General features: G+C 42.9%; 1 protein-coding gene across 1 annotated transcript; it reads left to right on the forward strand.

Moving 5' to 3' along the window:
- The first annotated feature begins 191 nt into the window (after positions 1-191).
- Positions 192-15,422, forward strand: LOC146633731 (cytochrome P450 2K1-like). The gene is made up of 9 exons (XM_085351631.1): positions 192-492; positions 649-811; positions 2,011-2,160; positions 2,352-2,512; positions 12,805-12,984; positions 13,076-13,217; positions 13,551-13,735; positions 13,844-13,985; positions 14,060-15,422. The coding sequence occupies exons 1-9, from the start codon at positions 283-285 to the stop codon at positions 14,245-14,247; spliced, it is 1,521 nt and encodes a 506-aa protein (XP_085207757.1). The 5' UTR covers positions 192-282; the 3' UTR covers positions 14,248-15,422.
- The last annotated feature ends 1,005 nt before the right edge of the window (positions 15,423-16,427 follow it).

Below are 16,427 nucleotides of genomic sequence, written 5' to 3' on the forward strand. Positions count from 1 at the left end.
AAATATGAGAAAGAAAAAAAAAAAAAAAAGAGTATACCTGATAACCCAGGTGGTTTTGGAGAGTTGTTTATTGACATCAGAGTCTCTGGTAGCCTTCCTGGCCTTTTTATCAGCCATTGGAAAACAGCCTGATTTTAGTAAACGGCGTCGAGTGAGTTAACTGTCTTCCATGCAGTGTTTACTTTTTGCAAAGCCAGTCAAACCCCACCCTGCAGTCTGGCACAAAGCAAAGTGTGTTACCTGCAAGGACAGCACAGAGGAGAACCATCAACATCAGAGCAAATGGAACATTTTGGGGATTTTATCTTTTTCATTTTGTTCAGTCCCACCACAATGCTGGCAGCCGTTGTTTTCCTGCTTGTACTTTATCTTGTTTCTATCATTTTCATCTCTAAGGAAAAAGGAAATGAACCCCCAGGACCGAGACCTCTGCCCCTGCTTGGTAACCTGTTGCAATTAGATCTTAACAGACCCCACAAAACTCTGTGTGAGGTAAGGTAACTCTTCTCAAGATCTGAATCAAAAGAAGCCAGTTTAAACATATTACAATACCTAATGCTATGTTATGGCCCTAGCAGGGTCTCCTGTGAAATGTTAGGGGAACGTAACATGCTATTTAATTATTATTATTTTGAATGATTCTTCCAGCTTTCAAAGGAATATGGCTCTGTATTTACTCTTTACTTTGGAACCAACAAAGTCGTGGTCCTGGCTGGATATGAGACAGTCAGAGAGGCACTGGTCAACTATGCAGAGGAGTTTGGAGAGCGCAACATCTCCCCGATACTTAATGATATAAACCGAGGTCATGGTAAGATTCTTTATATTGTGGTTTATTAAGTTTAATTTCATGTTCATAAATCTGTGTTAGCCCAGGGAAATTGCAGGTTTTGTTATTTGTGATCACTAGAGATATAAGAAAACATGATCGAAACAGGCTACACAATTAACAGCATGTTTCCTCATGTTTTGCAACAGCTGACCAATATCTTGAAGTCCAGGTTTCTTTTCAATCAGAAAAATAATATTTCAAAATAATATTTTAAAGGTTTAGTGGTGCATATTCCTTTGTTCTCGATGTCTGCCATGAGAGTAAGTTCTGCTGTTTGTGACAACATTGTGTTGTACTTTGAGTTCAGTTGATAGTTGGCTTTATAATAACATTTCACCAATGACACAGATGGAAACGTCAGATCAAAAGTGATAAAATGACTCTGAAATAAAAAATTAAAGACCCGTAGAATTACGGTTGAAAACCTTAAAAACAGATGATTTTCTTTTTGAAGAAATGCTGATTTTATTTTATTTTTTTGCTCTGATCTTTGCTGTTTTGCTTGGTTAAGATCAGATTGAGCAACAGCCCCCTTCACTCTCACTGACCTGACAGATCGCTCAACAGCAAATCCCTTTATCAATGTTTTACTTTGTGGATTTTACATTTAACACACATTAGCATGTTATATTACCAGCTAAAGTCACTTTCCCTTGCTTATCCAACTCAGAATCAGTGGTTGGTTGAGGTGGTTTGATGCTTTATATTTATTTTGTAATTATCTTTTTTTCTTGCTTTGTAAAAGTCGTCACTCTGCTGCCTTCAGACTTATCCATGTTTGAAATAATCAGCACATGATTGGGAAATCCTGGACTGACATATCGAGTTGATAACGACAGCAGTCATCTGACCTCTTATCCGATTGGTGATGTGAAAGAGAATTAACACAGGAAAAAACAAACTTTGAAATGATAAATATGATAAAGTAGGACCTCAGCTGTGGAGCCCGAGAAGTACACGCTGAAATACAAAATTACATGAAACACATACTGTCAGTTCTTTATTTGAGTTAAGGCATGAATGCAAAATTGAGAACTCTGTCACAGAGACTACTGCTGAAACAGACAAATGTCTGCGCTACAAGCCTGATTGTTCATTTGTGCCTCTGCTGAACTGATGAATGTCAGGCTCTGGCTGCTAGGCTGGAGCAGACATGCATTATACCTTGTGTTTTGTAGGAATTTTGTTTGCAAATGGAGAATCGTGGAAAGAGCTGAGACGTTTTGCCCTCACCACCCTCAAAGACTTTGGGATGGGCAAAAGACTTTCTCAGGATAAAATCCTGGAGGAGTGTGGTTATCTGATTCAAGTGATTGAAGAGCATAAAGGTATGGCGATAGTGTGTGTACATGTAAGTGATGACATTGTGTGCTGAAGCAGTTTTGAACCCTGAACTTCAACTTAAAGGATTTTTTAAATTTTTTTTAGCACACCTCTAAATTTTGTGCATTTCTGTTAGCCCGTGTACGAATTTATTTATTTTAGATTCCCCCCCCCCCCCTTGTGTGTCAATTTACAGGAAATGCTTTTGATACAGCTCTTCCAATAACTTACGCAACAGCCAACATTATCTCCTCTATTGTGTACGGAAGCAGATTTGACTACGGTGACCCTGTATTCAAGAACATGGTGAAGCGAGCCAATCAAACCATATGTGTCTCAGGTTCTGCATCAGTCCAGGTTGGCTTTTTGACTTGACGCTGTTTTTAAAATAAATTACACATAAGATTTAAATCCACTAATATTACCACTGTGCAAAGGATCGAGGTATAAATTGATACTGTTACAGCTTTAACAGCAATCAGCATCCGTTTTCATGCTGATTCAGATTTGATGATGTTACCGGCACCAGACCTAGGGGAATCTGGACCGGCAGCAAGCGGCACACAGGCTAGAGAGCACTGCGTAGCCAAATATGAGCAAACTGTGGATTAATAGAGAGGACATCGAAGTTAGCGTCTTGCTCAGGCTGGAGCTCATTTATTTCTCCACATATACACAATACAAATCACACTAGACCATGCATTCTTCCCATAAAATAACAGAGTTCATAAACAAAAATAAAGTTAAAAAAAGCATTCTCTCAAAAGCAAAATAAATACAAACTAATTCAAAATGACTTTACATACTCACACTTAAACAAAACACTCACGGCCAAAGCATAACAACATACCAAAATAACCCATCTCACATTCACACAACCTTTCCCCACATTCGCGCCATATACGCTATTACTTTTGAACATGGCGTCTCCTGAACGCAACCAACATGGCGGCAGACGACTGCAAACATTGTTTCACCAACAAAAAGCTTTCCCCTTAATACATGTACTCAGTACTGCTTGGCTAACACTAAAACAAACACTACAACACATTTTCGGAAGTCGCAGGTTGCCACTGTCATAGCATATACTTATAGTGCTACGTAGCATTAAAGCATTATGCCGATGATACACTAATACTCATTACAACAAAATACCACAAAACAACATCATCACTCTCATCTCAAAATATAGCCGAACAGTTGTTACTCAACTTACATGACATTTAGAACCAGTTCGGTAACATAAAAGTTTGTTTGTCAGTACCTGTGGATTAATAGAGAGGACACCGAAGTTAGCGTCTTGCTCAGGCTGGAGCTCATTTATTTCTGAGCTGCGCATACGCAGAGCCTATAGCTAGTCTCTCTGGTAGTTCCACAGCAGTGCAAGAGCACCATCTACTGGCATAATGAAATATAACCAATATAACAACACATAACAATGTCAAAATAAGTCACAATAATAAACAAAAAATAAGGGGGTATTTGGTTTTCTTACAAAAATAAACATGTAGCTTTTTCAACCTGCTACACTCTCCCCTGCTTTAAGAGATGGCTCCGGACATCTGGAACCAAACTAACACACTTCATGGCGTTTGCCCAAAGTCTTTAAAGTCTAATAGTCAAAACTATTAGTTCCAGGAGTAATGTCAAAAGGTCTTTTGGTCACCAGTCTAACATGTCCATACTGGTGTGAGGTAATAACAGTCAGGAACAGCTGGGTAAAGTGACATGTGGCAGGGAACATATGCAAGCATCATGTTTGCTCCAGGTCTCCAGAGCTGATATGAAGGCTGTCCCATTTGGCTATATGTAAAAACCTCTTTCGGTTTCACAGCTCTGGTCGACCTCCGTATTGGTGGCACATCCCATTCTGGTGTCTCTGGGGCAGGGTCCCTGTTATCCACACAGCTCTCCGACCCTGTGTCCTCCATAAGATCCTCAGTTGCAGGTTCCTCCTGGGTTTCCACTGTTGGTGATGAAACAACAGGCATTGGGAAATCTGCTGGTTCTGTAGATACAGCTGGTGGGACTGCACTTCCCTGCTGCACTTCCACTGATTCCATTTCGTGTCTTATTGGCTGAAACTCAGGAGCTACAGCTCTCAGTTCACTGTGTGGTCTCGGCTGAGGCCTTTTGGGGTTAACTCTCCTCCACTGATACACAGGTATAGTTCTCAGGCTGTATGTGTACCCTTCCTCTTCATCCGAATGATCAGACTCATGTTCCACTGTTTCATTGGGGTTTGTCTCTCCCAGTCTTTGTGTTTGTCTTTTCTGACGTCCCTGCTGATCTTGCTCTACCGGCAAATCAGTCACAAGCAGCAGGAGGTTTCGATGCAGGACACGAAAGGTTTTGTCTCCTGTTTCTGATTGTACCCTATATACAGGTCCATCTCCAATCTTCTCAACAACTCTGTGAATTTTCTTTTCCCAGTAGGCACGGAGTTTGCCTGGACCACCCCGCTCGGAGAGGTTTCTGACAAGCACTCGATCTCCTGGTTGCAGTGCGATGCCTTTGATGTGCTGATCATAATGCTTTTTCCCCTTTGCAGAGGACTTTGCACTGTTTTCTGAAGCAATTTTATAGGCTTCCTGCATGCGTGCAGCCCACTTTTGTGCATACTCCTGTCTGGACTGTGACTCTTTTTCAGGTTTTAAATCAAAAAGCAGATCAACAGGCAAGCGTGGGGCTCTTCCATAAAGGAGGAAGAAAGGTGAATAGCCTGTTGCCTCATGTCTTGTGCAGTTATATGCATGGACTATATGGGGCAAATGATCCTTCCATTCTGCCCTTTTCTCCTCATGAAGAGTCCGTAGCATTTGTAGAAGTGTTCTATTTAGACGCTCAACAGGATTTCCCTGTGGGTGGTAGGGGGTTGTTCGAGAGTGGCCTATTCCTGCCAGCTGTTTGAGTCTTTGGAAAAGGTTGTTCTCAAACTCCCGGCCTTGGTCATGATGCCGCTTTTCAGGGTACCCGAAACGCGGGATAAAGTCAAGAAAGATTTTCTCAGCTGCTGTTTTGCCAGATTTATTCTTAGTCGGGTAAGCTTGGGCAAAACGGGTAAAGTGATCTACCAAGACTAAAATGTACTCAAAGCCACCTTTACTTGGTTCTAGATGTAAATAGTCAACCGAAATGAGTTCAAAGGGGGCACTGGTTGTTATCGAGCCCATTGGTGCTCTCTCTGGGACACTTGGCCGTTTCTGTTTGATACAAGGGCACTGGCGAATGACATAGTCCTCAATTTCACGCTGCATAAAAGGCCAGTAAAACCTCTCCCTTGCTAACTGAATGACTTTGTCAGCACCAACATGTCCCATATCATCATGCAGGTGTTTCCGTACAGTTTGCTTAAGCTTACTGGGTAGAATCAGCTGTTTTCTTTGTCCAGTCTGTCTGTACAGTATTCCTTCCTCAAGTACAAGTCTGTTCCATTCATGTACTAGCCTACGTGTCTCTTGTCCTAGCTGTCTCTTATCTTTACTATTAGGACTCTATCTACTCTTTTTCAGATTTATCACCTCACAGATAGGGGGGTCCTCCCTCTGCGCAGCCCTGATGTTTTCTGGGGTGATGACAGGGGCACCTTCAGGGGGTGTGTCGTCAACACAGTGCAGTGCAGCCACCCATGGTACATCACCGTCTCTCATGGCTTTGTCTCCTTGCCAGATTGCAGAAACCACTTCTGGGGACAGTGTCTCAGTATACTCCATGAGGTGTTCCTGGAGTGGCAATGGATAGCGGGAGAGCGTGTCAGTGTCTGCGTTGGACTTGCCTGGTCTATACTTTACAGTGAAATGGAAGTCAGCTAATTCGCCCACCCACCGATGTCCCACAGCGTTTAACTTTGCTGTGCTCAAGATGTATGTGAGGGGATTATTATCTGTGTACACTGTGAAAGTGGGTGCATAGTAGAGGTAATCCCTAAATTTATCACAAATTGCCCACTTCAGGGCAAGGAATTCAAGCTTGCCAGAATGGAGATGGTAATTTTTCTCAGCAGGCGTGAGTGTCCTGGAACCATAAGCAATGACACAGAGCTTTTCCCCCTGTTGCTGATAAAGCACAGCCCCCAGGCCTTCATTTGATGCATCTGTGTGTAGAACGAAGGGCAAACTGAAATCTGGGTAAGCCAGGACAGGTGGACGGGTTAACATATCCACCAGACGTGACACCACAGTACGATGTTCTGCTGTCCATTGCACTGGTGTTTTGGAAGGAAGCTGACCACCATTTGTGCGCTTTAACTTGATTTTGGCTCTAGTTGAGCTACATTGCAGGCTAGGATCACTGGGACTCTCAATAAGCTTAAACAGTGGCCTCGCTATTCTAGAAAAGTCCTGAATGAACGTCCTGTAATACCCTAGAAACCCTAGAGTGCTCTGACCTCTCCCATGTTCTTTGGCTCTCTGTCTCTCAAATGTTCCACTGCTTCGAGATCTTTTGGGTCTATCTGGACACCTTCAGTGGTCACCAAGCGCCCAACATACCTGACCTGACGCTTAAACAGTTCACATTTTTTGGGACGTAGCTTCACACCATGCTCTCGCAGGCGGCAAAGCACATGCATCAGATCATCAACATGGTCATGAAAAGTCTTGGAAAAGCAAAGCACATCATCTAAATATGGTGAGCAGCACTCATCCCTCAGACCATCAAGGACCCCCTCCATGCATCTCTGAAATGCTGCTGGGGCGTTGGTAAGGCCAAATGGGAGGCGGATCCACTCGTACAACCCCCAAGGCGTGCTGAATGCTGTCAGGTGTCTTGATCTTTCATCAACAAAGCCCTGGTGGTACGCACTACCCTGGTCGAGTATTGAAAACCATGAATAGCCCCCCAAATTATCCAGCAGGTCTTGGATGCGTGGTAGTGGGTGGCGGTCAGCAATGGTTTTACGGTTAAGGCCCCGAAAGTCAATACACAAGCGTAAGCTTTTGTCTTTCTTTCGGACACACACCACCGGAGATGAGTAGGGTGATGTGGACTTTCTGATCCAGCTGTTGTCCAGCAAATTCTGAACATATTCTTTTACCTCTTTATACAAAGGTTTGGGGACCGAATTGTAGGATGTCTGGACAGGCGTATCGTCTTTCAGATTAATTTTCAACTGCAAGCTTGGGATGCAACCAATGTCAGAGTCACTTTGGGCAAAAACATCTGACTGTTCATACAACATGTCTCTAACTACCCTCTGTCAGGTAGGACAAATCAACAGGTGGATGCCATCTCTGACCTTCATTGACTTCTGTCTGATGCTTTTCGTTACCTAGCTGAACTGAACACACTTTTACATTTGTATGGGCTGATGACCCTGCGTCAGCAGAGAGATACTTGACAGGTTTTACTTCAGTCACCTCTTCCAATGTACCTAAGACTGTTCTTTTGGAGAGAAAAATGTCATGTTTGGTAGGATTCTGAATGGGAATCTTAACAATTTTTGTCAACCCACTGGGGACATCTACCAAAGCTGGGAACAACTCCAAACCCTCAGGGCAGCTGTTCTCTAGATTTGGTTGGAAGAGTCGTGGGCCACCTCTTGGCCATTCTCTGACTCTACACTTTACTTCACAAATCTGTCCTGCAGGAATCATTACACCTTTTTTTCCTGTTCTCACACTACACTCAGGATCTATTTCATCAGGGGTGGGCATCTGAAGTGCTGAAACTAGAGCATCTACTGCACTGCTGCTGACACTTAAAGCTTCTTTGAGGAGCGCAGACAGGTCAGCCCCACCTCTCTGTTCTTTATTGGTTTTTAGGATTTCAGCTATTACGTTGCTGCCTAAAATAAGACAGTTAAGGTTGTGCTGACTGATAAGCACTGGCACTTGTATGGCGACATGCCCATAGTTCACACTCTGAATTTGAAGTTCCGTGTCTGCCCAACCATCAAATGGAACGTCTGTACCATTAGCTGCCGCTATTTCCAGAGGCTGGTCTGAAAGGAGGGACTCAAGTGGCTTGATCTTAATGTGGGGGATGTTTTTCTCTATCCATGCTCTTGATACCATAGTCACTTGGGCCCCTGAATCAAGCAGCATCTTAAGTGGTACTCCATTGATGGCACATGAGACCATACATCTGTTCCCAATAAGCTGTGCAGTGGGTTTCGCTGGTGGTGCAGGACTGGGTACATTTGATCTCACCACACTTGAAGTCTTAGCAAAACTGGTGTGTGCTGGGGACTCCTCGGCTTGTTCGGTCACTGGCAGCCCCTCTCCAGTGACCTCACCCCGTTTCCCGACACCTTACGCCGCAGGCAGCCAATAGCCCGGTGTCCTGGCTGGCCACACGCAAAGCAGTGGGGGGCAGCTCACTTTGCCTTGCTGTACACAATCACCACATCTGCCCCGGTTCTCAGCTGGAGGTGTTGGAGGGTGGTTCAGGGGCGAGCAGGAGTCTCCAGATGCCACACTATCAGTCTGGCTCACCACTTTAGTTAGCTGTCTAGTCAATGAAGACACTTGGGCAGTCAGTTCTCTAATAGCTGCACGGTTAGCCTGTAGCTCAGTGTTAACCTTCGCTTGCTCAGTCAAGTCCGTGTTAGCAAGCTGAGCGGCACTTACAGTCACAGGTCTGATTTTAGATGCTGTACCCAGTCGCCTCAGTCTCTCAGCTTCCTCGCTGATGGACTTTGTAATCTGTTCAAGCAAAAAGTCGTCACTAACCTGCAAGTCATTAAGAAAAGGTTTGAGGTCTTGTCTCACATAGTTGTTTTTTTCATTGAACCCTTGATAAAGTGTGTGAAGAAATGTGCCCTGCACAAGCTTTTTGTCATAGCTAAAGTCTGCACCAGGCTGTCGTGACTCAAATAGTACACGCTGTTTTAACCCTATAATTCTGTACAAAAACTGCTGTGCACTCTCTTTGTCTTGCTGCTTAGCATTACTTAGCTCTTGAAAGAGTTCAGCGCTATTCTTGTCTCGAATATGAGAGCGGAGAAGTTTCTTCAAACCATCAACTGTCAAATCATCTTTGTTGGTTAACATTTCCTTGAGAGTACCAGGCTTCATTATCTTTAGCAAGGTTCTGATTATTTCACACTCAGTAAACCCTTCTTGTAACCCCTCATCAATTTGTTTGCACAGACTACTGTAGGACATATCCGAGCCAAGATCTGAAATTTGTCCACCATGCAACTTGAATTCTCTGCGTGGAAACAAAGCTGCCACATCACTGAGACTCAAAACTTGGTCATATCCTCTGGACGGACGACTCACCCTGCCAGGGGAAACCCCAGCAACACTAGGCGCCGGTGACACTGAAGCTGGGATGTTGAAGTTCTTGGTGGGCGTATCAGTGTCTCTTAGCATGGATGAGGGAAAGGTGGAGATGTCTCTGTCCTGCGGTAGAATGGGCTGTGTGTGAGAGTCTGTGTTAGGGGATGTGGTCAGCTGGCATAGCCAGGTGTCTGTCAGGATGTGTGGGGTCAAGTAGGGCACTCCTGCTGCTGGTTAGGAATATCTTCCATCTCAAGCGGCACGGCCAGATGATCTCCAGCCCCTCCGACGTCCGTTGACAGCAGGTCACTCTCGATGTCGTCGAGGAGCAAGAGCTGGGCCATACCTTCATCCTCCAACGCTCTTAACTTTTCACCTCTGATGTACTCAACAATCAGGTCATACAGTTCTGGTTCACTTAAGCCATAGGTGTCAAACTCTGGCCCGCGGGCCAAATTTGGCCCGCAGCCTAATTACATTTGGCCCGCGAAGCCATACCAAATTATTATTAGAGCTGGCCTACTGGTATTATACAGCTAATATATATATTGTTTAGTATTAAGCTTTGCTCGTTCCATATTCAGTTTTTCAGCAAAACTTGTTTGAGTCCATAAGAAGAGATTCATTCTTAAATCTGGAGGAAGATTTTTTTTCAATAAATATTAATGTTAGCCCGCGACCTTGTTCCAGTTTTGAATTTTGGCCCACTGTGTATTTGAGTTTGACACCCCTGACTTAAGCCATCAAGATTGCGAGTCATACTGCCATCCTCCACTGAAGAAACAACAGTGCGCAGCTGGCTCACACTCAAATCACAAAGTCTTTTCTGGATCTTTACTATCAACAACCGCCGTGGGGTAACAGTGGCCATCTTGACGTTTTGACTGTGACCTGGGCTCCCTGGATGACGCACTCAATGCAGCCTTCCCTGAGACTTTGGACACCAGTTCTGGTCGTTTGGCACACACGTCACCACTAGACGATCCCGTTTTCTTACAAAAATAAACATGTAGCTTTTTCAACCTGCTACAATGACAATCACATACATTCATATATGGAAGTAGAACATCCTGTGAAACTATAAAATCTTATAAAAGCAGCTTAAATTAGCAACAACAAACAGGCCTCATGACCTGATTTCTACTACACGTATAAGGCTGCCAGGCACCAGCCGCTCCCACCCGACGACGGGCACCGGAACAGTCAGGACCTCCTCCACTTCCACGGCTTCGGGGAACGCCAGTTGGGGTGGCGGCCGGGACCAGATCCGAGCTGCCAGGTTCTCAATCCATCCTACGCTCGATTCGATTCTGCAGTTCTTCCTGCTGCTCCCGCTGTTTGGCCATGTGTTTTGCAAATGTGGCTCTGTGGTGCATTGGAAATCTGACTGTTTGCTTTTTCACAATCTTTTTTCTTCTTATTTTATAAATTTGTTTGTTGCTCATTGAGCCAAAGAGAGTAATTCTTAATCATGAGATACAATAAAATGTATACAGTGGGGCAAAAAAGTATTTAGTCAGCCACCGATTGTGCAAGTTCCCCCACCTAAAATGATGACAGAGGTCAGTAATTTGCACCAGAGGTACACTTCAACTGTGAGAGACAGAATGTGAAAAAAAAATCCATGAATCCACATGGTAGGATTTGTAAAGAATTTATTCGTAAATCAGGGTGGAAAATAAGTATTTGGTCAATAACAAAAATACAACTCAATACTTTGTAACATAACCTTTGTTGGCAATAACAGAGGTCAAACGTTTACTATAGGTCTTTACCAGGTTTGCACACACAGTAGCTGGTATTTTGGCCCATTCCTCCATGCAGATCTTCTTGAGAGCAGTGATGTTTTGGGGCTGTCGCCGAGCAACACGGACTTTCAACTCCCGCCACAGATTTTCTATGGGGTTGAGGTCTGGAGACTGGCTAGGCCACTCCAGGACTTTCAAATGCTTCTTACGGAGCCACTCCTTTGTTGCCCGGGCGGTGTGTTTTGGATCATTGTCATGTTGGAAGACCCAGCCTCGTTTCATCTTCAAAGTTCTCACTGATGGAAGGAGGTTTTGGCTCAAAATCTCACGATACATGGCCCCATTCATTCTGTCCTTAACACGGATCAGTCGTCCTGTCCCCTTGGCAGAAAAACAGCCCCATAGCATGATGTTTCCACCCCCATGCTTCACAGTAGGTATGGTGTTCTTGGGATGCAACTCAGTATTCTTCTTCCTCCAAACACGACGAGTTGAGTTTATACCAAAAAGTTCTACTTTGGTTTCATCTGACCACATGACATTCTCCCAATCCTCTGCTGTATCATCCATGTGCTCTCTGGCAAACTTCAGACGGGCCTGGACATGCACTGGCTTCAGCAGCGGAACACGTCTGGCACTGCGGGATTTGATTCCCTGCCGTTGTAGTGTGTTACTGATGGTGACCTTTGTTACTTTGGTCCCAGCTCTCTGCAGGTCATTCACCAGGTCCCCCCGTGTGGTTCTGGGATCTTTGCTCACCGTTCTCATGATCATTTTGACCCCACGGGATGAGATCTTGCATGGAGCCCCAGATTGAGGGAGATTATCAGTGGTCTTGTATGTCTTCCATTTTCTGATGATTGCTCCCACAGTTGATTTTTTCACACCAAGCTGCTTGCCTATTGTAGATTCACTCTTCCCAGTCTGGTGCAGGTCTACAATACTTTTCCTGGTGTCCTTCGAAAGCTCTTTGGTCTTGGCCATGGCGGAGTTTGGAGTCTGACTGTTTGAGGCTGTGGACAGGTGTCTTTTATACAGATGATGAGTTCAAACAGGTGCCATTCATACAGGTAACGAGTGGGGGACAGAAAAGCTTCTTACAGAAGACGTTACAGGTCTGTGAGAGCCAGAGATCTTCCATGTTTGAGGTGACCAAATACTTATTTTCCACCCTGATTTACGAATAAATTCTTTACAAATCCTACCATGTGAATTCATGGATTTTTTTTCACATTCTGTCTCTCACAGTTGAAGTGTACCTCTGGTGCAAATTACTGACCTCTGTCATCATTTTAAGTGGGGGAACTTGCACAATCGGTGGCTGACTAAATACTTTTTTGCCCCACTGTATATGACACAATATGCACTCACAGTCATTAAGAGAATACATGGTAACGCTACCTGAAAATATTAGATATCTTTAGATGCACAGCAACAGTAACTTTGTTAATTGTGATTTCAATGATTTCTGTGAGAGAAATTCTGAAATAAGTTAAGTCATTGGTGCTTTCACAAAAATGAAAACCAGGATTTAGTGAAAAATTGTGTAATAATACTATATTGACATTTTTAAGTATGTAAACTGTGTCATATGACAAAGTAAAGTGTATTTCATTTTATTTCTGATAATTACGTGTATTTACTTGGAATAAGCTTTGTTTTACTGTTTTTTCCACAGCTTTTTAACATGTTTCCTTGGCTGTTCGGTTGGATAAAAAATCGCCAGGTGGTGTTAAAAAATGTTGAGATGGCTGTCACAGATATAAAGAATTTAATTAATCATCTGAAAGAGACTCTGGAGCCCGGACTGTGCCGAGGGCTTGTGGACTGTTTTCTGATTGTGAAACAGAAAGAAGAAGTAAGACAATATGTGTTTTTTAAAATTATGATAATATTATTTACACTTTAGGTTTGATAGCAATAAGCAATGTGAGTGTTACTTCTTTTAGGACTCCTGTGTTTTGGATACTCACTACAATGAGGAGAACTTGACATTCACAGTGAGCAACCTGTTTGCTGCTGGCACTGACACCACAGCAGCCACACTGAGATGGGGTTTGCTGTTAATGGCTAAATACCCACACATACAGGGTAAGGAACTGGACAAGACATGCAAGTCTCATTATGTATGGTAATAACACATAAATAGAGTTCAGTGTCCTGTTGGGGTACAAGACCAAGGACTTCAGTTATGGGTTTACTGACATGTCAGCATGTGATATCAGAGAGATAAGGCAAAAAATTAGGAGTTTTGTCTTTGTTACTACCAGTCAGTGGTAAATAAATACACATGTCAGATGCAAACAATGTGCACCATAACAATATTCTGTGTATATTTTGGATTTAAATTTTTTTTTTTACACATTTTAGCAGATCTGTTAAAACTAATGTGGACAAATGCGTTTCTTTATTTTGTCTCTGCAGAGCAGGTCCACGAGGAGCTGAGCCGGGTAGTAGGAAGCCGACAAGTTTGTGTAGATGACCGGAAAAACCTGCCGTACACTGATGCAGTCATTCACGAGACTCAGAGACTGGCGAATATTGCTCCCATGTCTCTTCCTCACCAAACTAGCCAAGATGTCACCTTCAAGGGATACTTTATCAAAAAGGTCAGCTGCTGTACCTAAATATATTTTAACATCTTGATTCACTTCTGATAACCTGAACTAGTTCTGTAGATGTACATCTACATGAGAAATCTTCTTGGTTTCCCACAGGGAACTATTGTGTTTCCCCTTCTCACCTCTGTCCTGTATGATGAGAGTGAATGGGAGAGCCCACACACTTTTAACCCTTCACATTTTCTGGACAAAAAGGGTCAATTTGTCAGGAGAGATGCCTTCATGCCCTTTTCTGCAGGTATGACAACTTTGATAAAATGTACACTTCCACAGACGTGATTGGATTTAAATGAGTGTAAACTGCTCTTGCAGGTCGCAGGATGTGTCTCGGAGAAGGTCTGGCTAAGATGGAGCTCTTCCTCTTCTTCACCTCCCTCATTCAGCGCTTTCGTTTCACTCCTCCACCTGGAATCACAGAGGATGAACTGGATCTCACACCAGCTCTGGGATTCACCACCCCTCCTTCATCTCATATGCTGTGTGCTGTCAGTCGCCAGTGAGAGACACATGGAACTTGACATTATAGCATTTACTTGTGACAATAGCATAAGCAATAGCATCAAACAGATGTCAGCATTCTGAACAACAGGCAAAGGCAGATGTCAAGGGAACAGATTTTTCTGACTACTTTTTAGTTTTACTCCGTACAGTTTCAAGCAAATATCTGTACTTTCTACTTATTACGTTTTCAAAACAGGCTCATTACTTTGGCTATAATGCATTTGGGGGGAATCATTATCTCGTTATTATCTTGTCACTGTGGACCTCCCAGCCCATTGTTCCTTCACTGGGCTGGTTTCAGTCATTATGCAAATGTACTGTTAATTAGATTGGAGAAACCTGCAGTCAGCTGACACTGAAGAAGTCACTTGGATGAGAGACGAAACGTTTCTCCCACTGAAAACGCTACTTTCAGATAAACAGAATCAACTTTTGGAGACTGCAGCCCTTTGTTTGTTTATTAATCACCAGTGGATAAAAAAAGATGACATGTGTCAAAGTCAGGGATTAAAAGTGATTGTTTTTAAGTGTCAGTTAATTTCCAGTGCAGCTTTCCTCTCAGCTCAACAAACATCACAAACACACAAAGTGTTTGTGTGCAGTTTGTCTCAAAGTGTGTTGCTAGCTAAAGGTCCAGCTGCTGTATTTCCTTGCTGTAGGTTAGTGCAGGATAAACAGGTTAGTTTGTTGTACTGTGAAAAGTGAAGAACACACTGCTCTTTAAGAATAAACAGTGTGGTTTATTTACAAAGTGGTAAAAACAGTGAACAGCTGATCCAGGTACAATGAAAGTTGAGTGGGTGGTTTTCTCCTCTTCTTTTCGTCCGTGCCCGAGTAGAGAATAAACACCCCGTGTCCTCCAATAACCCTCGTCCCAGGTGGTGATTAACCCTCGAAATTCCGAGAACACAACATCACGGGCAGGCCGACCGATGCCAGTCACTTCTAACAAGTAAAATCAAAGTATAATTGACAGAATGAGTGGAGTCATTCAAATTTTTGATTACCAACCAGAACTTTGTTTGAATGATTAACAGATCATATCAGTATTTTTGTTTTTCACTGTTATTTTTTAGAGAGTAATTTGTTAGAGGTTTATTCTTTCAATTGCAGGAGAATTGTGAAAAATGTTGTTTTCTGCAGATACATTTGAAATTGTGCATTTTCAATAACGGATCTAAAATGGCAATAAACGAAAGTCTTTAGCTTTTCAGTTTGCTTTTTGCACGCAGTGAAACACATCATGAACATAAAGAAGACACACTTTTACCAAAACAGTGAAGATACTACAAATGGCATGTAAAAATACAGCATGTTGGATCAGGTTTAGATAGGTATTCTTACATTGTACTCTAATTTATTCAATATTTAAATCTGCTTAGCCAGCTATTTTAGTGCAACAAACCTTTGGAGGAAACTAAGCTCTATAATGAACACTCACAGTCCAAGCCATTAACAGTCAGATTTATGGTTGACCAGACTTTAGTTAGAATTTGTTTTGTTTTGTTTTTTAGACAGTAATTTTTTAAAGGCTTTACCTTTTCCATTGGTGCAACCTTTTAATTTCTTTTTTTAAATTTACCTATGCTGTGTCTATGTTTAGTAGTTAATACCCAGGTAACATCCTTGACCACATTAGTTGTTCTTCCTGTTAAAAGCAGGTTTTTCCTTCCTACTGTTGCCAAAGCACTTGCTCAGGGAGTCATATGATGGTTGTAATACAATTAATTGAAAATTCATAACAGCACTTATCACAGCCTATAAACTATAACTAAGAACTATAACTCCTTCCCATTTGCACCGAAACACACCCACAAAGAAAATAAGTTTCTTTTTCTGTACTAAAGTGCAATGGTGAAAGTGAGGTTAAAGTAAGTAAGGCGTCGTCAAAGGAGCTTGCAAAGAAAAGCGTCTGGACTTCTTTAAGTTACTTGAAGACGTTTCACCTCTCATCCGAGAAGCTTCTTCAGTTCTAAGGTCAAATGGTGGAGAGTCCCAGATATAAACCTAGTGGGAGTAACCCCCCACAGAGGGACAAAAGGACCCCCTGATGATCCTCTAATCGCCTGAGCCAAGGTGTGAAACTGGGTGTGGGTCCCAATCAGCCAGAGTTTCGGGTGTGTTCATTGTGAAACCTGGCCCCACCTTATCATGCGAATTCCTGGGATCAGATGGCCCA

The sequence above is a fragment of the Diplotaxodon limnothrissa genome, linkage group LG4, assembly GCF_057381915.1.
Source record: "Diplotaxodon limnothrissa isolate DT_005_m linkage group LG4, D_limnothrissa_male_GT1.1, whole genome shotgun sequence".
Taxonomy (NCBI): Eukaryota; Metazoa; Chordata; class Actinopteri; order Cichliformes; family Cichlidae; genus Diplotaxodon; species Diplotaxodon limnothrissa.

What these genes read in the sequence shown, in the direction of transcription:
- LOC146633731 (XM_085351631.1), top strand. Translation starts at nt 283, where the DNA reads ATGGAACATTTTGGGGATTTTATCTTTTTCATTTTGTTCAGTCCCACC. An exon ending in TTGTGAAACAGAAAGAAGAA is followed by an intron (nt 12,985 to 13,075) that starts GTAAGACAATAT and finishes TACTTCTTTTAG; the next exon opens with GACTCCTGTGTTTTGGATAC. An exon ending in CTTCATGCCCTTTTCTGCAG is followed by an intron (nt 13,986 to 14,059) that starts GTATGACAACTT and finishes CTGCTCTTGCAG; the next exon opens with GTCGCAGGATGTGTCTCGGA.